This window comes from Panthera tigris, chromosome B2, assembly GCF_018350195.1.
Source record: "Panthera tigris isolate Pti1 chromosome B2, P.tigris_Pti1_mat1.1, whole genome shotgun sequence".
NCBI lineage: Eukaryota > Metazoa > Chordata > Mammalia > Carnivora > Felidae > Panthera > Panthera tigris.
Genome location: NC_056664.1, coordinates 74,653,359 through 74,678,613, shown reverse-complemented (window position 1 = coordinate 74,678,613; position 25,255 = coordinate 74,653,359). Strand labels below are relative to the sequence as shown.

The 25,255-nt window shown below is 37.9% G+C and overlaps 1 protein-coding gene across 4 annotated transcripts in view; it reads left to right on the top strand.

Moving 5' to 3' along the window:
- The window catches only part of SNAP91 (synaptosome associated protein 91), a 144,371-nt gene extending 132,616 nt beyond the window's left edge, over nt 1–11,755 (top strand). For all 4 annotated transcript variants that reach the window (XM_042986748.1, XM_042986747.1, XM_042986746.1 and 1 more), the window contains 4 exons: nt 3,899–3,982; nt 5,529–5,633; nt 9,635–9,737; nt 11,697–11,755. In XM_042986748.1, coding sequence (XP_042842682.1) covers nt 3,899–3,982; nt 5,529–5,633; nt 9,635–9,727 — 282 coding nt within the window. In that variant the 3' untranslated portion in view covers nt 9,728–9,737; nt 11,697–11,755. The remainder of the gene's footprint in view (nt 1–3,898; nt 3,983–5,528; nt 5,634–9,634; nt 9,738–11,696) is intronic.
- The last annotated feature ends 13,500 nt before the right edge of the window (nt 11,756–25,255 follow it).

Here is a 25,255-nt window from a genome sequence, read left to right as displayed (position 1 = left end):
TGGATGGACACTTAGGTTGCTTCCATATTTTGGCTATTATAAATAACGCTACAGTAAACATAACGGTGCATATATCTTTTTGAAATAGTGTTTTCATTTTCTTTGGGTAAATATTCAGTGGTGGAATCACTGGGTCATACAGTATTTCTACTTTAAGTTTTTTGAGAAACCTGCATACTGTTTTCCACAGTGGTTGCACCCATTTACATTCCCACCAACAGCACACGAGGGTTCCCTTTGCTCCACATCCTCACCAACACTTGTTATCTCTTTGTCTTTTTGATATTAACCATTCTGACACGTGTGAGGTGATGTCTCATTGTGGTTTTCATTTGCATTTTCCTGAGGATAAGTGATGATGAGCATCTTTTCATATGTCTGTTCACCATCTGTAGGTCTTCTTTGGAAAAATGCCTGTTCAGGTCCTCTGCCTATTTTGTAATCAGATTGTTTAGCTTTGTGGTGTTGAGTTGTGTAAATTCTTTATATACTTTGGATATTAACCCCTTATCAGATCTATTATTTGCAATTATCTATTCCCATTCACTAGGTTGCCTTTTTGTTTTGTTGATTCTGATTTGGTTCCCTTTGCTATGTAAAACCTTTTTATTTGGTGTAGTCTCAGGTTTATTTTTGCTTTTGTTTCTCTTGCCTGAGGAGACATATCCATACATATGTTGCTAAGGCCGATATCCAGGAGATTACTGCCTGTTTTCTTTTAGGAGGCTTTGTGGTCTCAGGTCTTACATTTAGGTCTTTAATCCACTTGAGTTTATTTTTGTGTATGATATAGGAAAGTAGTCCAGTTTCATTCTTTTGCATGTCCCTGTCCATTTTTCCCAACACTGTCTATTGAAAAGACTGTCTTTTCCTCCATTGTATTTCCTTGCCTCCTTAATTGACCAGATAAGCATGGCTTATTTCTTGGCTCTCTCTTCTGTTCCCTTGATCTTAGTATCTGTTTTTGTGTCGGTATCATACTGTTTTGATTACTATCGCTTTGTAGTATAACTTGAAATCTGGTATTATGATACTTCCACCTTTGTTCTTCTTTCTCAAGATTGCATTGCCTATTTGAGGTGTTTTGTAGTCCATACAAATTTTAGGATTAGTTCTAGTTCTGTGAAAAATGCTGTTAGTTTTTTGATAGGAATTACATTGGATCTGTTGATGGCTTTGAGTAATATGGGCTTTTTAACAGTATTAATTCTTCCAGTCCATGAGCAAGGTATATCTTTCCATGAGTTTGTGTCATCTTCAATTTCTTTCATCAATGTCTTCTTGTGTTCAGGGTATAGATCTTTCACTTCCTTGATTCAGTTTATTCCTAGGCATTTGAATCTTTCTGGTGCAGTTGTTTTCTTAATTTCTCTTTCTGCTGCTTTGTTATTAGTGTAGAGAAGCATAATATTTCTTATATTGAGTTCATATCCTGCCATTTTACTGCATTAATTTATCAGTTCTAATGGTGTTTTGGTGGGGTCTTCAGGGTTTTCTACATATAGTATCATATCGTCTGCAAATAGTGAGAGTTTTCCTTCTCCCTTACCAATATGGATGCCTTTTATTTCTTTTTCTAGTCTGATTGCTACAGGTGGGACGTTCAGTGCTATGTTGAATGAAAGTGATCAGAGTGGACATTTTTGTATTGTTCCCTATCTTAAAGGAAAAGCTTTAAGTTTTTCACCATTGAGTATGATGTTAGCTGTGAGTTTTTCATATATGGCCTTTATTATGTTGAGGTATATTCTCTCTCAGTTTACTTTGTTGAGAGTTTTGATCATCAATAGATATTGTATTTTGTCAAAAGCTTTTTCTACTGCTATTGAGATTATCATATGGTTCAGGACTTTTTTGATTACTGATGGAAGTTTTTTGATTACTGATATAGTCTCTTCATTTGTTATAAATTTATTTAGATTTCTTTTATAACTTCTTCAATCTGTTTTTGTACTTTGTCTCTACTCTCGTGTTTATCATTTCCTTTCTCTGCTTTCTTTGGGTTTAGTTTGTTTCCTTTTTCCTAGCTTCTCAGTGTGGAAGTTTAGTTTATTGAGTTGAGATCTTTCTCCTGCATATGAGCTATATGCTCTTATTTCTTTGTATGTCTCAGAATTTTTTTGTTGAAACCTAGACATTTTGAATATTATAATGTGTCTACTCTAGAAATCAAATTCTATCTGTTACCTAAGGGTTTGTTGTGGCTACTCTTTATAATTTATATAAATTATAAATATAGTTTATTTGTTTGTTTTGATTGTTTAGTGACCATTCTGAACTAATTCTGTAGTCTCTGTTCTTTGTTATGTGTGGCCATTGAAGTCTCTGCTCCTTTAGCTAAGTGATGAGCTAATGATTAGGCAGAGATTACTTAAATTCCTTGAACCAGAATATCTCCCAGTCTTTGTAGAGGAGCTCTGAGTGTGTGCTGGGGCAGGTCTTCAGAGTCAACCAGGCAGTTTGCAACCCTGCCTTAACAATCACTTACAGCTTGCGCAAAGCCTCAGGGTCAGCTGGGGGCTCTCTCCTGTCTTCCCTGACCCTGCACACAGCCCTGGGCGTGTGCATGGTCTTCCAGATTCCCAGGAGTATGTCTGAGATTTTTAAACCTTTAATCCCCACATCTCCTTCTCCAGCCTTTCCTCCCAAGGTTTTTGTTTAGTCTACTGTTTTTGCCCTGTTATCCATTGCCTCAGACAGCAACAACTAAAACATTTGCCTGTAAATGGCTTCCACAAATGGCTTCCCCCAAAAGTGCTTAACAACTTTAGCACTAGGTGCATTCCCTGTTTGGTGAGACAAAGACAAGCCTTTTGAGCCAGTCTTTCCAGGGAGCCACACAGACGAGACAAAATAAATAATTAAATATATTTTACTCCCTCTGGTACTATTACTGAAGACATAAGCTGTTAATTTCAAGACTACAGCTATGCTAAAGAACAGTGGGTGAAACTTGGGTAAGTTAGGATGCCACAGAGCTCACTACTCTTGCCAAGATCCAGCTGATTTTCTTGAATAAGTACTTTCTTGATTACTGCAAGCTTTTGGTTAGTTTTCAGAGTTCTAAAATAGTTGGTTCTAATAGGTTTTGCCTGTTTTTCTACCTATTTTATAGATTGGGGAGACTTTCAGAGTTCCTTACTTCACCATTTTTGCTGACATCACTATTTTCTTTTTTAATTAGGATTTTGCTCTAATAGTTGAGTTCAATTTAAGGGATTGCAGTAGGGTTAGTTTTAAACATAAGGAAAATATTAGGAGATTTGTTGTATAACTAAAAGCTGTCAGACCTGTATCTGAAATGGGATATTTGTGCTTTATTATGTAATGTGCAGTCTTCTAAATGCTTCCTAAAACTTGGATTTAATTTTGGCCCTTGAGCAAATGTAGAGCCATCAAAATTCAGAGAGAAGTATAACACAGAAAAGAATCCAAAAATGGGGGGGGGGGCAATGGAAACCAAGCATTGATATGTAAATGAAGACATGTTTTTCAAATGTCTAGCCCAGTACCTGTAGGAGGATATAATGATAGGAAAAGACATGCTTAGAGAAACTCAACTCATTTACAGTGAGGGTGGAAGAGAATTGTAAGAGGAGGAAGAGAGGAAGGCCAATGCTGTGAGTAGGCTTTAAACCAGTGAGCCCAAATAAGACAACAGTGAACATCAAGTTAGTAACCTTGTTCATATCATTAGCATGGTGCTAGAGCCATTTTTTTTAATGTAAAACTAAAATGGGATATTTCTTTACATACCCACACATATTTAAAGGGGAATGTATTTTAAAATTATATTCTGTCATTTTAAAACCAAATTATGTTGGTTCTTTTTGTTTGTCATTGTTGTTGGTGGTATGTGTGTGTGTGTGTGTGTGTGTGTTGTGATTTTTTTTGGTAGCAAGGAGCTGTACCTCCTACCAGTTCAGTTCCTCCTGTTGCCGGGGCCCCATCTGTTGGACAGCCTGGAGCAGGATTTGGAATGGTGAGTGGCGACTTGTGCTAAAAATTGTTAATTGACATTTTTGAGGCCTTTGCCAAATCCTGTATTAACAAATACTACTACAGAATATAATTCTTCCCTGAATACAGTAAAGTAAAACTCAAAAAATTAAGTCGTCTGCTTTAAACATTAGGAAGTCTACACATGACATGACAAAGTCAGCTAGAAAATATTTAAAATTGGGGTGCCTGGGTGGCTTGGTCACTTGAGCATCCAACTCCTGGTTTTCTGCTCAGGTCATGGTCCCAAGGTTGTGGGATCGAGCCCCACATGGTCTCTGCACTGAGTGTGGAACCTGCTTAAGATTCTCTCTCTCTCTCTCTCTCTCTCTCTCTCTCCCCCTCCCTCCCTCCCTCTCCCTTTCCCCCTTTCCCCCTCTCCCACCCCCCCCACCTCTCTCCCCCATTCACACTCTCTCTCTCCCTCTCTCTCTCTCAAATAAAATATATTTATATTTAAAATAAGTTCTTATATCAAGATAATTTCTATGGTAAATAGTTATGTCATTTTTGGAGTAATACTTACCAAACATATTGTTAGCTCAGTTATCAAAATCAACTCTTAATCATTATACTAGCACTTTTCACTTACCACTTTTATCACTAGTAAATATTAGGACTATGATCCATAAATCAACACAGTTGATCGACAATTCTTTATCTCTTAAGAATTATGCTTACAGCAGACAAATAATCACCAACAAAGCCTGGTTGGGATAAGGATGCCCTGTGGCCAGCCAGACTTCCACCGCACCTCAGTGATTCTCTGCCGTCTGCCAGCCTTACGGCACCCATTGTTCAAAATTACAAGTTATACTTTCTCACAGACCTACATTCCTCAAAAATTTTCAGAAACATATTAAAGACATAAACGTCAGGCACTACTGTTACAGGATTCTTTACCTCAGTACCTGGAGGTCGCTGTCTCACTCTTCCAAAGAATGAAGGCACAGAGTAAAATGAACAGCAGGCAAGAGTTTGGAAGAGTGTAAAATCAGAAAGTAAGAACAGTATGAAAGCTCTCTTTACAGAGAGGGAGCATTCGAAAGTGAACGCCCGCAGACTGTGGGCCAAGGGCTTTGTTTTTATAGGGTTTTGCTTGGCCCCTTTCCTTCCCCCTTGTTTCTTCTCAGGTCCTGCCCTTATTGGCTGGTAACTCTAAATGCCTAGTCATTCCTTTTTGATTGGGTCATTTCCACTGTATGAGGGGTGGTCTGCAGCCATACCACTCCTGGTGGGTCGTATGCTTTATGGTCTACTACTTATTTTTAGTTATGTCTTTTGTCAAATTCCTGAAGGAAACCTGACGGGAGTAGGTGGTGTCCGCTACATGCTTAAGAGGAACCTTCTGCCTGATGGGGGGTTTGCTGTGGTCAGGTGCTCCCCACATTCTTCCAAAATAGGTGTTTTTCCCCACCCAGGGACCCCAAGTCCTAACATTTCCCTCTCTGCCCATTTTATCCTATCTTTTCCCCATCATGTGACCATAGTGGATTCCACTTAGGCTGTGAACCACTCTTCCTTTTCAGCCTCCGGCTGGGACTGGCATGCCCATGATGCCTCAGCAGCCAGTGATGTTTGCACAGCCCATGATGAGGCCACCCTTTGGAGCTGCAGCTGTACCTGGCACACAGGTCAGTTTTTTAATGTCCTCAAAATAATGACATTTATGTGTGAGTATAAAACTGCCATGTGGCAGACTCTTTAATCTTTTACCTGATATAATCCTTATATCTGTTGCTTCAGAAGTTAGGGGAACATGAAAGACAGATTAGTAATAGTGTGAGAAAAATGAATAGAAGTAACTTCCTATCCTAAGTCCCTCCATTCCTCTCCTACTTAATTCGGAATAATTCCTGAGAACAGCTAGACATTTAAAGTATCTGAGCATTTATTCTATAAAAATGAGTACTTCTGATTCGTAGTTTTATTATGTGTTTCCAGAGTTAGGTAAACTCAGGGATAGGGACCTCAGTCCTCCAGACCACCAGGTTTGCCCAGGCGTTGTGATACTAATGACAACAAGTAGCCAAACTGCAGAGTCCAGGGGAGCAGCCCCTACTGTTGCAGGATTTTTTACCACAACACCCGGGATTCGTTGTCTGGCCGCTTTGAAGAATGAAGAGGTGGACACAAAATGAGTAGCAGGCAAAAGTTTACTCGAGTATAAGATCAGAAAGGAAGAATAGTAGGAAAGCTCTCTTTACAGAGAGGGGACATTTGAAAGTGAATGCCCGAGGACTATAGGTGAGGGTCCTTGTTTTATAAGGTTCTGGTCAGCCCTCCCTTCCCTTCCCCCTTGTTCCTAGGTTCTACCCTTATTGGCTTGATAGCTCTAGGTGCTGGGTTGTCCATTCCTGATTGGCTCGTTTCCATTGTATGTGGGTGGTCTCGGGCCATACCTAGGTCTTTTGTCCAATTCCTGAAGGAAAACCTGAGGGGGGAGTAGGTGGGGTCTGTTACATTCTTAAGAAAAACCTTAAGCCTGAGGGGTTTTGCTGTGGTCAGGTGCTCCCCGCATTGTTCCAAAATAGGTGTTTTCCTCCACCCAGGGACTTCAGGTCCTAATCTTTCCCTCTCTGCCTACTGAATCCTATATTCTCCTATCAAACTACAAGGCTGCCCTCACTTCAGACACCAGCCACAAGTTTGAGAGTCCCAAGGGCTACCCTCTCACTTCAGACCAGCTGCCTACAAATTTGAAGGTTCTCAGACAATTTCCTAGAATAACACACAGAACTCAGGAAAGCATGAAATGTATTGCAGTTTTATTATAGTGAAAGGATACAAATTAGATGTAGCCAAAAGAAAAGATGTGCAGGGTGAAATCTGGAACTGGGAAGGTCCCAAGTATGAAGCTTCTTTGCCCTCCAGAGTGTGTTACTCACCTGGCATCCGTGATAACAATATACATGCAGTATTGCCAACCCAGGAAGCTCCCCTGCACCTGGGGACGTGTGCCACGTTTGTATTGAAGTTTCCGTATATAGGAATGACTGAATTCTTGTCTCTGTGGTTGAACTTAATCTCCAACCCCCCCCTCCCCCCTCCACCTCACTGAAAGTCAGGCTGATATCATGTAGCCCCAAGAGCCAACACTCTAATCATACTGGTATTTCTGGTGTGGCCAGTCCCCACCCTGAGTCCTCTTACTAGCATCGACTGTCAGGTGTGGTTCCAAGAACCTTTGTCCACCCTGAATGACAAAGACATTCCTATCACTCAGGAAATTCCATAGGTTTAAGGGTTACCTACCAAGATTCAGGACAAACGACAAACCCCTCTTTAGATGAGGCCCTATTTCTTACTACACAAAGTGCTACCTTTGCTTACAAAGATGCTAAGGCATGTACATTTTGCTGAATTGTTTTGCTAATAGTGATAGTCATGCTGATGAGTAACCAGTTCTTGATTCCTCTTATAAATGTCCTGGCCAAGGTGAGGGTATATGTAGAACCAAAGAGGCTTTCACCATGAGAAACTGCCATGGATGGAGTCAAAACACCAAGTATGACTTTACTAGCACCATGCTGAGCAAAGCAAAACAAATAGCTCAAATACAATGTAATGGTATTGGCAAATGGTTTCACTTCTATAATGTTTTTAACTTACCAAATGGTGTTTATATTGTGTTATCCTTCGGATACCTACTTTGAACTTTCTGAGAATACTTTAACCTCTTTGGCTTCCTTTCATCGTCTCTAAAATCCATCCTCCCTACCCATTCCCAAATTTTACTTTCAGCTTCTTTAACCCCTCAAAAGCCACAGTGACCAGAAGAGAGAATGATGGGTGTTCAAAGAGATAAATTTAGAATGTGAGAAACCCTAGCCTTCAAGGCCATACTCAAAATACTGGCTTCCTGAGAAATTTTCTACCCTGCTCTGAGACAAATGGACCCTACCTCATGTGGTTTCTGAAGGGAGTGAGGAAGGTTCTGGGGGTAATAGCTGGGGTTTAATTTAATCTAGATATATTTAAATTGTAGGAAGGACCTGATTTATTATGAATGTTTTCGTGATGGTTGAATATACCCATGACTACCACTTTTTTGAAAAAAGGCAGAACATTTCTATTTTTATTACTTGGAAGAATTATTATTGAGGCTTTTAAAATCTTATTGTATTTAGTGTGCTGAAAGCTTTAAAAATAAATTAACATAATATTATTTAAATAGTTGTTTCTCTTGCATAATGCCAGTGTTACATAGCATCAGTTCATTTACTTATTCAAAGAATGAAAATGAAAAATAGATGGCATGATGAAAATTGTGTTTTAATCATTTAATTGAATTTATAGTGATTTAGGAAACAGTATGCCATTTTAATAAAAGTTTTCGATTGTATTTCCCATATCAGAGAAGCATCAGAGGTGATTATACTGGATAGTAAAATATGATTTTGTAACTTCAGAAAACAAAACAGTTTTTCATTACTGACACCTGGACTGTTCCACTCTATCTCATTTGGTTGGTATCATGATGATGTCATCTAACCAAATTATTCATGATGAACCAACTCTTGAGTTTCTTACCTTCCAAACAACTTCAACACTTGCATTTATTTTCTTCCTGATCTTCCTGTGAAGTAGGATTCCTGCTTTTCAAAAAGGAAATTTGACTGATAGGTACTACAGTCACTCAATAGTTTCTAGACGTGGGAACAAATCTAAAAATCCTTACTTCTGGAGCTCTATTTATTGAACCAATGAAAACATATATCACTACCCACAATCAGAGATTTCTATCCTGTTACAGGGTAGGAGAATAATTAGACTCCAAGGATCCATGTAAATTATTACCCTATATAGATTACCTGACCTTTTCCAAGGCCTCATACCCTGACACTCCTGCAAAAGCCTGCTTCCAAAGCTTATTTCTGTCACGTAATGAAATAATATGGGTGTTAATTAAAGAGAATCAAGGTAAGTTCATTCTTTGTTGCTTTTGCTAACAGTACAATATGATTTTATCCTATGGCATTTAGGAATTAGCCCTCTCTGTGAGCCGGACAGGCAATACAATTTACTGACATTCATAACTGGGAAACTCTTTGCCCATCTGAAACAGACAGTGCCCCCAAACTTGTTTTCATTTAAAATGCTTTGTATGAAATTCTGGGATACCTAGCTAATAATTTAAAGTAATTTCTTAAGTGACTTTCTGCAAATTATTTCCTTTCAATTTTTCCTTCAAACTCATTCTCACTGTAAGGAAAAGTTATTAAAATTCCTTTATTAGCTTAGTGGTACTGATAACTCAAAGTAAAAATGCTTTTGTATAGAGCAAGTGATTGTTGTGTTTTTTTACTCCATATTCATAATATCTGTATGTGACTAGTTTTCCATGTCTTCCCTAACTCTTACCTATATTGTTCTGCCTGAGTCCTCAAATACTACTTGGGCAAAATCTGCTGTCAGAGAATTTTGAGAAAGCCAAATATCATTTGAAATGTACTTTATGAATCCAAAATTAAACACAACACTGTGGCTGAGTAGAACAAAGTAGATTTTATAAACCTTTAGCCATCTGATCTTCTGCATGTTTGGTTTCTGTGGTATGTGCTCTGCCTAATGCTTACCTGTCTCTCTGTTTGATTTCTCTTTCTGCTATCTTGGGCTGGCTTTTCCCCATTAGCTTTCTCCAAGCCCTACACCTGCCACTCAGAGTCCCAAGAAACCTCCAGCAAAGGACCCATTAGCGGATCTTAACATCAAGGATTTCTTGTAAACAATTTAAGGTATCTAATATTGAGCTTTTCCTGTGGGCTTGCAATAATGACCTATGCAGTGCTTAGCTATTTCAGGTATGATATTTGTACCTCTGTGCTTTGAATACATGTATAGAGTAATAATTTGAGTGTTTATACTTATTAAGTCAGTATTAAAAGCCATTAATGAATTATCAGTAAATTTTTTTAAATCTTAATTTATAAAACTAAGAGAGAGAAAACCCTCCAAGTTGTCCTGAAAAGCACAAAAATTTTACTGATAAAGCAAAAAGTTACCAGCTTGGTAAATTAGAAAATTACCACTTTACTACCTGATGATTGGAATTTATAAAAAGCTAACATTTATAATATTGCATTTAGAAATCATCTAAGAATATACTTGACTACAAAATTGTATTTTGTATTTGTTTATACTTTTTTGACCTATCAAATAAAGCCTAGATTGTTACCCTTTGCATTTCTGCCTTCAAGCACAATTTTAAATTTCTAATGCTGTAGTTTTAAATTTCTAGTATAATTTATGCAGTGATGATTAATGGACTTATGGAAGGAAACCAATAAAGGAAAAATGTTTACTACTAACCCCAAACCTAACACAGTGGGTAGATTCTCAACAAATACTTGCAGAAAGTGGATAAACAGTAATAATGCTGCTTTTTTTTGCACAGTACTTTTCATATCCACTTCCCAATCATGAACTCCTCTGGTCATCTTTGTGAGAAATTAAATCCTGTGGAATAAACTAGCCAGATACTTTTTGTCTCCATTGCACAGCTGAATGAACTGATCATTGACATTGAGTGATTTGCCCAAGGTCACACACTAGAGGAAGAGTAAGAGTGTCAACATTTTTGGGCCATTGTCCAATGTAATTTTTATTTTGTGTGTGTGTGTGTGTGTGTGTGTGTGTACACACACACACACATATGTATATGTATATATATATGTGTGTATATATATGTATATATATATATACACACACACACACATACACATACATACATATACATATGTATATTTAAACTTTCTCTAATGCCTACTAATATTTTTATGGATTCCTACTTGATGTTTTTTTCTTATATAAAGTTAGTAAGTTTTATCATTTTAAGGCCTTGACATCTCAGCCAAGTAATTTCTCCTTGTGCCTAACTTTTCTTTTCCACTTTTGGTTGGATTGGGCTAGGGTAGGCATAAATGAGACAATGAGCACTTTTTAGCCATTAAAGTTTCAGGACCTACCAAGGATACTGCAGGGAGCAGCCTTTTATCTACCTCTCATTCATTCAGTAAATATCACTCTCATCATATGCCCGGAACTCTGATGAGCACCTGAGACAGAGATGCTTGAGACAGCCCCGAGCCCAAAGGTTCACAGTCACAAGGGAGACAGACACAGACTAATTTATGAAAAAGAGTTACCCATGTGATTAAGGCTTCACCCCAGGAAGATTTCCTGGCAGAGGTGACTGGTAAAGCACAGACTGGCCAGAGTAAAGGGGGAAGTGGTATTCGCAAAGGCACTAAATCGCCATGGAAATCTCCCTCCTCTATTCTGTTACTTGTTCAACTGTTTAGTGACTCAGTGAACACCATAACTGAAAAGAAGCAAAAAATAATGAAAACGACTGCCATTCCTTTTCCCCCCTTCTGCCCTGTTTTAAAGGTGAACTGTTCTTAATTAATAGCAGATGTCTCACTACTAAGATTTCTAATAAGTATCCACATCTCAAAATTTTGCTATTTTTATCTAAAATGAAACTATACATTAAAAGTTTTTAAAAAAATTTTTTTCCTTGCTAAAACTTTAAGCAAAGAATTGTGAAAGGTATATAAATGTGAATTTGTTATACAGAAACATTTTGCATGAAGATTTTTCATAGTAACTGTGAAATAAAAATTGAAAGGGAGCTAGTATGTTTGAGGAGTGTGTAATATTGTTTCTAACTCAAGTGCTTTTTATCTTTACAGCTGCAATTTTTGTGACTGAATAGGAAAAAAATAATGAGTTTGGAGACTTCAAATAAAATTGATGCTCAGAGTTTCAAAGTGAGCCACCAGTACCAAACCCAATGCTTACTCGTAACTTCTCTTCCAAAATGTGTAGCACAGCTGTGAAAGTGAACATTAGGAATGTGTACTACCTTAGCTGTTATCCCTACTCTCAAAATTGTAGTGTATTTGGGTTATTTGTGTGTTGTACGATGTAAAAACAATGAATGGATGTTCCTGATGCCTTTAGTGCTTTTCTGGACCTCGCCCATGGACGGATGACGCAGCTGTTGTGTGGTGAGCCATTTGGAAAGATGTGTCTGTGTTTTTGAAGGTTTCAATGTATATATGACTTTTGGACAAACCTAAACTCTCCCCATGAATTCTCTTTTTCTCTGTATCTCTGTTACAAACATAGTGTGATAATATCAAATAGTAAGGAAAACACTCTTAAATATACAAAACTTTTTCGGTGTGGAGTACATTTTTCCAATCACAGGAACTTCAACTGTTGTGAGAAATGTTTATTTTTGTGGCACTGTATATGTTAAGAAATTTTGTTTTAAAAAATATAAGGGTTAACGTCCATAATAAATACTTCTCCTTGAATCTACCTTATCAAGAATGAAAAAATCATATGGAAAGAATTCCATATGTAATCACTGCTATATTAAAATGTATATTTTGATTATATTTGACAGGTTTTGCATCTAAATTGACCTATTTATTCATTCTTGATTAAATGCACTGAAAAGTAAAGGGTCTGTTTCTATCACGTCCGTGAAAATGAAATTAGAGATGTGCTATTCAGATGATTATGAAGGCACCCCGAGGTATATCTGTAATTTAAAGATTACTGCAAATATTTTTATTTTATTGTGGGTTTTATGTACATCTGTTAATTTAGTATTTCTTTGTGTGTTCTGTAGACTAGTGTTCTTCCATCCCTCAACTGAGCTCAAAGTAGGTTTCGTTGTACCATTGTGATTAGAATTTAAACTAATTCAGAGAATTGTATCCTTTACTGTACATATTGTATTCTTTAATTTTTAATTTGTTGTCATACTGTATGTGCTGATGGCTTGGCTTAAGATTTTGATGCATAAATGAGGTCACTGTTGATCAGTGTTGCTAGTGGCTTGGCAGCTCTTTGTAAAAGCATACTGGGTTGGAAAGGTGTTTGCCTATTTTTCAAATTATTTAATAGATGTATGGTACCATTTAAAAGTGGTTGTATCTGAATTTACTGTGGGGATAACATACACTGTAATGGGGAAAAATTACCTAAAACCAATTTCAAAATGGCATTTCTTTCTATTTCAGTTTAAAAACCCAGTGCATGTACGCCCTCTGAGATGCAATAAACACCTTGAACAAAGAAAATGCAAACATAATCTTTCTCTTTTTGATTATTTTTTAAACATCTGCTTCAGATGACACACAGCATATACAAATATTGAACACTTAAAAACATTCACAGTGAGAAATGCTGGCCGTGCCAACATAGTTGTGATTATTTTACCATAAGTCAAAAAACCAGAAAAAAAACATTATTATCAGCTGTTGCTAAACTTGGGACTCCATGGATGCTGCCAAATAAACTGAATCCCATATTTCAAAAAAGAAGAGGATGAACTATCTTTTAAATTATGCAACTCTTCTAATAGTTTGGTGAGAATTATCCATGGAAGTTGAAGAATAATAAGACTTTAGATTATAGTTTACACACACACATTTGTATGTGCATGTACTCAGATACAAAAATCTAGATCAGCCAATTATATTATATTATATTATATCATATCATATCATATTATATTATATTATATTATATTATATATTATTATTATAGTTTATACCTATGACTAGATTGTAACAATAACTCAAAAAGTAGTCCAATTCAAATAGAAGTATTTCTCAGCTAGAACCATATTCTTATTTCTAAAACTCTTTCTCTTAGTTAACTACAATTTGTACCTTGAGAACTAACTTTCAGAAGCTAGTATCTGATTATGTAATATGATTTTTATAGATTACATTTTGGTCATATATTACTCTGTAAGCATATTGTGACACAAATATGTTTTAGTCTTTAAATAGTTTTAAGTTTAATACTGTTGTGGTTTGTTTTTTTTTTTTTAGTTTTTTTAATGATTTATTTTTGAGAGAGAAAGAGAGAGTGCGAGCGGAGGAGGAGCAGAGAGAGAGGGAGACACAGAATCCGAAGCAGGCTCCAGGCTCTAAGCTGTCAGCACAGAGCCCAACATGGGGCTCAAACCCACAAACCGCAAGATGATGATCTGAGCTAAAGTTGGACGCTTAACTGACTGAGCCACCCAGGTGCCCCTAATATTGTATTTTTTAATAGGCTTTTTCTCTTCATTGAATGGCCCATGTGGTATAAATTCTTAACAGGTCAAGCTGCAAGAACATTATTTTTAAATCATTCCCTCAAACCTTGCTGCAGTGAGGTTTTTGGTGGTCCTTGAAGAATTGTCATATAGATGAAATGCTGAAATGAGGTCCTCTGGGAACTTAAAAAATGAATCCCTCTGGATAATTTTCAGCCTGGGTCCAGTTTACCCATGATGTTTTCTACATGGTGAGCATGCCTTTCTAGCCTCACTTCTGCCTCAATCCCCAGCCCCTGTATGCATCAGTATATGGGCACATGCACACTGTTCTCCACATAACCACACCACTCCTGAGGCAGGGGGACACCAGGCACCTTGCTGGCTCACCCAGGACCCTCACCAACTCCAGCAGTGCAGCGAAATCCCACTTGTCCATCATGGCCCCCCACCCTGCTCTTCTCAGAGCACAGCTTTCATCAACCTTTACGACACTTAACATATTGTGTTATAATCATCTGTGGCCGTGGCATCTGCTCTGGTTGATTGTGAGCCTCAGAGGCAGGAAAGGTCTCCTGTTCATATCCTCGGGAAGTAGCAGTTCAGTAGGCACTGGGTAAGTGTGGGATGGATACAAATATACTAGTTCTCAGAGGTGTCCTGCTTTACCTGGATATTGCTGGGATGATACCATGTTTCTAATTACTGAAGAGTAACTCTCCTATAGCACATTGTCAAATGTTTACAGAGTTTTAATAGCTCACTGTCAGCTCATTTTAATAGAAGAACTGACGTCAATTAAAAACCCATCCAGTTGAAGACTTGAACCACTTATTATATGGTATAATGATTGCAAGTGGTTCTCTCCATGTCAACGTGTCTCCTTTGTTCTCTTTTATATTATCTATTGTACTTTAAAAAAGAGAATAAAAACCAAAGACTTTTTAGGAAGCGTCATGGGGTTTGCAAGAGAAGGAAAGGAGTGCACATAAAAAGAGAAATGGAAACTCAATTCACAGAAAGATAAATTGTGTGAAGGCCTCCTTCTGTCTCTTAGAGTAGACACCTTTAATAATCTATCCCCAAATTTTTGTTGGTGGAAAGGGGCATGCTCTCACATCAGTGATTATCATGGTGTTTCTCGTGTGGAAGTATAGGTTGAAAATAAAAATCTGTGTTAGTTGCGAAGTCACATTGGTGTATATTTTCTTTTTTTTTTTTTTTTTTAATTTTTTTTTTCAACGTTTTTTATTTATTTTTGGGACAGAGAGAGACAGAGCATGAACGGGGGAGGGGCAGAGAGAGAGGGAGACACAGAATCGGAAACAGGCTCCAGGCTCTGAGCCATCAGCCCAGAGCCTGACGCGGGGCTCGAACTCACAGACCGCGAGATCGTGACCTGGCCGAAGTCGGACGCTTAACCGACTGTGCCACCCAGGCGCCCCAGGTGTATATTTTCAAGGCACCAGCTTTTGTGGTAGTTTATTGTTCACCCTTTTGAACTGTAAGAAAATTTTAGTTTCTCATAGCCTTGCTGAGAGAACATGTCACTATAGCACATGTTATTCAGATCCCCTCTGTGAAGTGGAAACGTGCGGGAGCTATGTTTGTGATTTAGTGATACGGTAACTACCCTTAGCTAAACTCTCAGAGCTGCTGTGCTGATACATCTGAATTCATTTCCATGTATGCATGTTCAAATAATTCTGAAGGATAAAGGTATTCTATAATTGACTCTATAATACATACTCTATAACTGATTTATAGACAAGGGGTTTTCAGACTCTGGTTTCATTCTACACCTTTGCACTTTTTATTGAGGACCTCAAAAAGCTTTTGGTTATATGGGTTATTATCTGTCAATGCTTACTTTGTTATAATTAAAACTGAGAGGGGTGCCTGGGTGGCTCAGTCAGTTAAGCATCCGACTCTTGATTTCGGCTCAGGTCATGATCTCACAGTCTGTGGGATTGATCCCTGTGTCGGGCTCTGTTCTCTTAATGTTGAGCCTGCTTGGGATTCTCTCTCCCTCTCTCTCTTCCCCTCCCCTAGCTCACACTCTCTCTCTGAAAATAAATAAACATTAAAAAAAAAAAAAAGAAATCTGAGAAACTTTTAACTGTCTTTAATTCATTTAAAAATAAAAATATTAAACATTGCATGTTAATATGCATAAGATATTTATGAAAATTCCAAAAAAATTTAGAAGAGTGGCATTGTTTTGCCATCTTTGCAAATCTCTTTAATGTTAGGCTTAACAGAAGACAGCTGCATTCTTACACCTGCTTCTGCTCTCACTGTGTGGCTGGCAGTATCCTGTGTCTGACAGTCATTGGCAAATTTCCCTCTGAGCACAATTGTGAGAAAATAAGTAACTTAGTATTCTTATGAAAACAGTTTTGACCTCACAGTATTATTATAATTTTGATCACACAGACCCCTTGGAAGGGTCTCTGGTCCTCAGGCATCCCTGACCGTATTTTGAAAACAGCTTCTTTAGATCAAAAGAATTGTTCTCATCTTTGAAAGAGATAAAATTTACTAGTTCTGTTTTATTAGGTTGAATTGTTTCATGTACATGGGAACATGATAACCCCACCACCATCACAATTTTTTTTTTTGTTCAGTGTCTCTCCAAATGCCCACCTCCACCACCCCTGCATTACTTTTTAGGTGATTCTGGGACTCGTGCAGGGATGAGGATTTTGCATCAGTCTGCATGGAAGGGAGCCTCTGCTCATACTCCCTATTACCTTAGGCAAGTTAGTTTACTTCTCTAAACTTTCGTTTTCTTGTCTGTGGAATGAAAATGTCCACCTATGTACATACTACTAAATGAGATAATGCATGGAAAATACTTTACACAAAGTAGTGCTTCATGCACATTGCTGTCGTTCCTTTTTTAAGTTATTGTTATTTTTGCTATAGGCTTTGCCAATTGTCTACAGTTAGGAGAACACTAAAGGACAGAAAAGACAAGTATAAAAATAGTCAATAGTAGGAATATTCTTTAATAAAGCACGGTCACCAGAAATTCTAAATGTGGTTAAAAATTCGGAAAGCGTAAGTGGCTATCATCCACAAAAGTACAACTCGCAGTTTAACACAGAGCTGGAGGATGAATGTGTCAGCTGGGAAAAGGTGTCCAGGAAGGGCACAACACCCACCAGAGTTCTACTCTGTTTCCTAGAGACTCCTTCTTAGAGTTTCCAATCCCCGCTGATGCTTATTAAGAACATAAATGAAAGATGCTGACATGTAAATGCTTTATGATAGGATTAAGTCTTTCTACCTGGATATGAAGAAGTTTAATAAAAAATATACTTTGATTTTTTTTTTAAAGCTAGAAGAAGTGTTTAGGGATGATTGGAGATGGAAGATGCCGTCGTAATTAAATATATCCAGAATAGACATGCTGTGTGCAAGGTAGGTAGCCATCAGGGCTGCAGGAGCGAGATAATTTTGAATAAAAGCCTATGGCTGCAAGAGACTGTAGCCTGGGATAGAACCCAGGCCTGCAGACTGCAGCACCCAGAAGGATCAGGACCTAGAAGGGTCCCTTCCCAGCCAGGCGAGGGGGAGACAGTCATCTCTCCGTGATTGTGTTCTCTGCTGTTAACCCCATCTTGAATACTAGATTCATCTCCAGACACCCAAACATCCCGTGGTTCATTTCTTTCAGAGGAGGGTACATCTCTTGGTAGGTCAACTAATTTCGTAATTTATAATGGTCTTTGTAAAATCTAAACAGGAAGTTACACTTTACAGCCTGAAAAGCCTTGTAAATATGTCCCAAGGAAATTTGGAATTATTTTTTCAAGTATCTGCTATTTTGGATCACGTGGATTTGGCACTCTATGGGAAACAGGAAATGAAGTTGTGACCATGTGTGTGATATTTCAGATGTAATTTAGGGCTAAATTTTTAGAAGGTCTGTCCTTTCTCCGAGGAAAACAAAATTATGGCTTCAAAGCTACATTAAAAGGAGCATTTAGTTTAGAACAGAGACAAAGGTGCAGTTGCTATTTGGGTTCAAAATAAAATATAGTTAAATGACTTACTAGGTGGTTATGTGTTAACTAAGGTTAGTTTGCTGAAAAACCACATATGTTTATTATGTAACTTTCTTGGCATTGCTTTGCGTATGGCTATTATCAACCGTATTGACTAATACTCTACAAAAGTGTTAAACATACATATCTAAAAGTGAACTCACTGTCTTTCTCCTCAAGCCTAGTTTTTCTGTCTCGCGTGGCGGTGTCACCATCTCCCTAGTCTCCACAGCAGAAACCTAGGTGACGCGACACCCTCAATTCTCTCCTCCGTTCAGTGGGCTGCCAAGTGTACTGAGCATCCTGCTCTCAGAATGTCTCACAAGTCGCCCTCTCCTGCCATTCCCACCACCGCTTTCTTAGCAGCTTCACCTGACTATTTCCTCTAGACTAATCCCCACCCGAACGCACTTCCATCCAGCCTAAAGGGTGCTGCCGGGTTTCCCTCCCAAAATTACCATCTGATCACATTTCTCTAACTTAAAAACCTGCATCAGTCCCTGGTCATCTGAAGGTTAAAGTCCAAGCTCTCGAGCATTGTATTCAAGTCCACAAGGCTTCAAGTCTAGCTTGGAAACCTCATTTCTTGTCATTCCCCACCAGTAGGAGGTGCTAACCTCCTATACCAACAATCCTTAAATACTCACTGTATCCTAAACACACCGTGCAGTGTCACACTTCCATGCCTTTGTACAGGCTGCTACTCCCATGGATGCCCTCCTCTCCCCCAAGTTCTCCACTGATAGAAGTAGCAGCCTGCACAAAGGCAATGCTACTTCTCCCATGGATGCCCTCCTCTCCCCCAAGTTCTCCACTGATAGGCTGGCAGACTTCAACTCACGCTTCAAAATCCAACTCAGGTATCACCTCCTCCAAGAAGCCTTTCTTTTATCCAGCTACTCTGATAGAGTTGATCCTTCTCAAATGTGTTTCTTCAGCTCCTTATACTAAACCTTTTCCACACTATTTTGTTAAATGTATATCTGGCTTCCTTAGTATGTTATGAATTCTTTGAGGAAGGGTAGAATATAGGACTTAACTCTATATCCCATGTGTCTAGGATTGGACTCAATAAAAGTTTGTTGAATTACATTAAATTGATCTAACCTAAAATGGATTATAAATACAAAATATATAGTATCTAATTTTCAGGAAATATGTAAAATTGGACTTCATCACTGATTGTAAAATGATCGCCTATGTTCAAGAGTTTTGCAAATGTGACCCATTTCTTACCATCATAAAACAATATTATAACAGTGTGTTTGCTAAATGTATTTCCATTTTATAAAAGTACTGAAAAGAATACTGCGTGCATATTTGATAGTTTTACCACCACTCTCATTACCAAAGTCCTTGAGGTAGCTTACAAGAAAAAATATAAAGGCAGGTAAAACTGAGAAAATGTTTAACCTGCAAGAAAAGGACAAACATCATCGTTGTGCACAGGAGAGCTGCAGAAGGGGGTTTAGGGAACAGGTCGTGAGAGTGGTTCCCAAACCTAGATGACCATTATCAGTATGTGGAGAGATTTATCAAATCTAGATCTCTGGGCCTCACTCTGGGGGATTCCAGGGTAGATCTTGGTGAGACCCTGGAAACAGGCTTCCTAAAATAATTCCCTCGGGTATTCCGATGAGCAGCCAAACTTGGAAACCACTAGGCTAAGGGAAACCACTGAAAAACCAGAAATCCAATGGAATCACAGTGAGTGGCTCTATTTAAAAGCTATAGATGATTCCAGCAAAAGAGAAATTGTCTAAATACTTCAAAATAGGAAAGCCACAAAGAGTGTTTTGTATCATCTAGTCTAAAAAATGAGACATTTAGTTACTAGTCATAAAAAAAGGTGGCCCATACGGTATTATGATACAGTAGTTTCCACCAAAACCCAAGGTTTAATTTGGGGGTATGTGCAGGAGAGAGATGCTGCCATCTGTGGGCCAGTGACATCCTTTCGTGGAACCACATCACTCTTGGACCAGGCAACGTGAAGTGCCACGACTGCCTATTTGGTGGGTACAGAAGTGTCATTTATTTTCCCAGGCCACAAAGAAAGCCTTTTAAAGTAAATGTTCCAAGTGCGGTGGCAAAATACTAAATTCAGGTCTGTCTCAAAAATAACATGCTTTTATTTTTAGGAAATTGCTTGATAAGGTGGTACTTTGTTTGGCAGTAGAATCTTGGCACCAAGCCCATACTGATTTTTTTTTAATGTTTATTTATTTATTTTGAGAGAGAGGGGAAGAGTGCATGTGCATGAGTGGGAGAGAGGCAGAGAGAGAGAGAGAGAGGGAGAGGAGAGAGAATCCCAAGCAGGCTCCACACCATCAGTGCAGAGCCTGACTCAGGGCTCAACCCCATGAACCATGAGATCATGACCTGAGCAGAAATCAGGAGTCAGACCTTAACGGACTGAGCCACCCAGGCGCTCCCAAGCACACAGTGATTTTTAAAAGAAAAACTAAACGCATTTTTGTAGGTAATGCAAAGAAAAATTTTTGAAATATTTGAAGTTGTATCTTCTAAGATTGTTAGCTGCAAGTTTTTCTAACAGCTGATCCATTTAAAGTGGTTTTGAGGGGAAAAAATATTCATGTGTTCTCCCAGAGATTTCTCTACTATTGCTAGTACATTCTCCTATACCCTAAGATTTATGTTGTTGTGTGATCTGGTATCTGAGTCATTAGCAGTAGTTTAAATTCTGAGTAAAGCAAAAATTGCAAAGTCTCGACTCCTGCCAATCAATGGGAAAAAAGGGCTGATAAGGGGAAGGTGCTTGGAACCCTTCTCCTCCTTACCATCCAGAAACCTCAGTACTGTAAAGATTACTTTTAGGAAATCTCTGAATTGCTTGTCTAGTTTGTAAGCTCCTTGATGGGCAGTTTTTAGAAAAACATTGCATCGTTAGCTAAACCCCAGTAAGCTAGAAGCTTCGAAGTAACATAAGGGGGGAGGGGTACCAGACTCAGAGAGGCTCCTAGCACGTGTGACACACACAAACTCGTACACACTCACACTTGCTCTTCAGGATGAATGATTGCTAGTCTCTGCTCTTAGGAAATGCCAGTCTCTCTTTCTTTCAATTATAGAAGGTAATTTCTACAATCTTATAATACTAATTATAATTGTCAGCACATTATATTTGCTGAACATTTACATTATACAAGGCAGTCCACCGTGGGTAGACAATTTTTTCCATTACACCAGAGTTGCTGTATCTACGTGCCATAGTGCTACGTGCATGCATAAATTGGATACAGCTGTATGACAGATTCTAAACTTTCAATAACACACATTAACATTCAAAATGCACAAATATTTTAGCAGTTAAGGATGTTGGGGGTTTGATAAAATATTTGGGAAAGATACTTTTCTTGACTTTTGAGATTAGAATTTCGTTGGAGCATAAAAACAAGTCAATTATGTAAACCACTGACGTTTCTCTTCTTTTAAACAAGACTGTAATTCTTTTTTAAATGTGTTAAGCTTTTTGGATAAAAATCTTTCTACAGTGTAATGCCTTCCAAAACTCATTCTGAATATAGCTAAATGTAATATTGATCATGTAATCATCATTATAAATATGCCATATATTGGTATGTCTTCACAGGCCAGTGTGTTCCCATAGCTAACTTCCCCAAAGCTCAATAGCTCCACATGACTATAATTCTGTAGTTTTTATACCTTTTTTAAAAGTCCTTTAGTAGTTTTCCTGCATCCTTCTTTCTGTCAGGCTGTCCCTTCTTGTGACTGCTATAGACTTGCCTTGGCAGCTGCCTTCTAACTGTAATTTGAGAAATCAGATTACCAAATTTGTTCATATTATTGTTCAGATTATTCAGATTCATGTCACGCATGTTTGACATAATATTTTTTGTGACGTTTTAGACATTTGAAATTACCTGCAAAGGAAATTCTAGAAAACAGATATTAATTGCATGGCATATTACAAATTACTGATGAAATTAAGAGTAAAATATATAGAAGAGTAAGGAACTGCATGGTTACCAGACTAAGAGCCTAGAGGAAGTTTCCAAAGTCTATATTCAGCTGTTTGAGCTGTTTCTGAAGTATTCCCTTTAATCTATGCCACATGTGTGAAACTATACACACGTTTTCCATTTATGAATAGATAGAGGATTTCAATAACATAAATGCAAGTTTAAGTATTAGTAAAGCATTTACAAGTATAGATAGAAATAGCCTCAGTTTGGTAAAACCACACTGGAAGGCAATAATGGGTCATATGATCATGTTGATTGCAACGTATTCTAGGTAGTCTGCTTGTCCCCAGTGCTTGATATAAGTTGGATTTTTATTTTTATTTTTTATTTTTATTTTTATTTTTATTTTATTTTTTATTTTTGAAAATTTTAAATACTACTAAAGCAAAAAGATTTTGGGGGAAAATTTTGAGGCTGAGATGATCTGATTAAACGTTTACATGGAGATTGAGAGGATAAGGAGTACTACAGGGGCCTGGCTCCTGTCAGTTTGTAGGCACTTTTATCCAGAAACACGCACATCAGTCAGTAGGGAATATGGCAAATATCTGATTCCGTAAGTGCCATGCTACAGTATTCCAATAATAAAATTATTATTACAAATAAACATTCCATTGTTTAAATATGTAGCTATATCTTTAGTGCAATATACAATTAACATGATACCTCCAGTTTTTGAAGCACCGTCACATAGCACAAAGTAATACCCTGAAAGAGGAAGCCTCAAGGTACAGTTGGTGATATTCCTTAGCATGTATTGATCACCTTCTCTGTGCCAGGTTTGAACACTTGAGGTGATGATGATGAAAGTGGTGAGAATGATGTTGGTTGGCTTAAGCTGCTGCTCATACCCTTTGCCTAGTTCCTGTGGTGACTGGTGTCTGTGAGGTTTCCTGAGCCTGGCACAAGGTGTAACTTGTGGCTTTTGAATGGACCCCTGTTGTGGACAGTGTTCCCCCACCCCAAATTCATGGTATTTGGAAATGGGGTCTTAGCACGGTAATTGGATTTAGGTGAGGTCATCAAGGTGGGGCCCTTATAATGAGATTATATCCTTATAAGAGACACCAAAGAGCTCGTTTGCATTTTCTCTTGACTGTTCACAAAGAAGAGGTCATGTGAGTCCACAGCAAGATGGTATCCAGCAAAATTTCTGTTGTTTAAGCCACGCAGTCTATGGCATTTTGTTACCACAGCCCAGCTAAGACAACACCTCACCTGCAAGTGAAACAAACTAGCCTAGATTTGGATCACAGGTTAAGTTGGCCGCCATGCTCTAGACAGTTGAACTAAACAATCAAACTGCCAGTTATTAAATACAGAAAGAAGTAGACAAGGAAGTTCCCTCCCTGGGCTTTATTTGTGAGTAGGGCAGGAAACCGTCTAAGAGGTTTCCCCCCTCAGTTAAATAGTGGCTCAATAAAGAATCGTGAATCCATCCATAACTCACCTCATCTGACGAGAAAAAGATTTCACGATCAATTAGACCCAATCTCCCAAGTATCTTTTGAACCTAATGGTTAGGGCTTTAATGAAAGAGCAATTCTAGCTGGGGGGGGGGGGGGGGGAATATATATATCTATATATATAGATATAGATATAGATATATATAATATTCTTCCATTAATTAATTGGAAATGTTTACTAACATAAAACTAGTTTCTAAGCCTTAGCAGATAATCTTTAAAATCAGTAGCCAAAATATAATCATGAGAGGGACATCACATTAAAGAATAATGATGCTGGGGCGCCTGGGTGGCTCAGTCGGTTAAGCGTCCGACTTCGGCTCAGGTCACGATCTCGCGGTCCGGGAGTTCGAGCCCCGCATCGAGCCCCACGTCGGGCTCTGTGCTGACTGCTCAGAGCCTGGACCCTGTTTCAGATTCTGTGTCTCCCTCTCTCTCTGACCCTCCCCCGTTCATGCTCTGTCTCTCCCTATCTCAAAAATAAATAAACGTTAAAAAAAAAAAAAATTTAAGAATAATGATGCTATTTCCAGGCTATTTATAGCTATAGATCCTCATCCTTGTAATCCTTGTGCTTGGTTCAGTTGCCTTACCCCAATATACTTAATTAAGGCTCACAGTTTACTTTTGATGAGTAAACACCCAATTTGCCAGCCAAAGAATTGAGTCAAAGAATTGAGTAATTGAAATGCGAAGATGGGGATAAAATGCAAGATAAGCCATATAATTTTTGTACAATGTAGCAAACTGAACTAATAATTTTTAAAAGTTAAATTCCTGACTTAATTTTAATAACTAATCAATATTTAGGTGGTAAAAAGTTTTTATTACTGGACAACTACTTGAATGGAGTGCTGTGGATGGAAATTAAAATCTAAATTTTGGAGTTAAACTAAATGATCTTTATGGTCTCTTCTAATTCTGAGATTCTTTCTATGAAAAAAGAATTTCAAAGAATTCTTTGATCTAAAAATATAAAAGGTAATGATTTGTCTGGAACTCTGGTCTTGTTCGTACATACATTTAAATCTTTTTTCAAAGAAAACATTTGGGGAGCACTTGGGTGGCTCAGTTAGTTTAAGTGTCCGATTCTTGGTTTCAGCTCAGGTCATGATCTTGAGGTTCGTAGTTCAAGCCCATGTCCGGCTCCATGCTCAAAGTGCAGAGCCTGCTTAGGATTCTCTCTCTCCTCTCTCTCTGCCCCTCCCCACTTGCTGTCTCTCTCTCTCTCTCTCTCTCTCTCTCTCTCTCAAAATAAATACACTTAAAAAATAAAAAATTAAAATTAAAAAACACATTTGGAATTTAAATAAGCACATCAAAAAAGGAAAAAAGAAATGTCTCTTCTGCCCACACACTCATCCATTTGAGCAAGAAAAAAACAAATAAAATGAAATACATTATTTGGGTAAAGAAAAAAACCTCACGATTTTCAATTTCATTTGTTTTGTAAATACTGTAGTTATTTGAGCTCAATCGTTGATAAGTTTCTTTTCAAGCAGAAGGTCACTATAGTCCTTTGCACACAGCAGACATCATATGTGTGCATGAATGTATTTCTTCAGCCAAGTGAATTCGATTTAATTTTCTATTTCAAGTCTGATAAGCATGACAGGGAAAGTATGTGCATTACAACCTTCTGAGTAATGTAGTATACTTTAG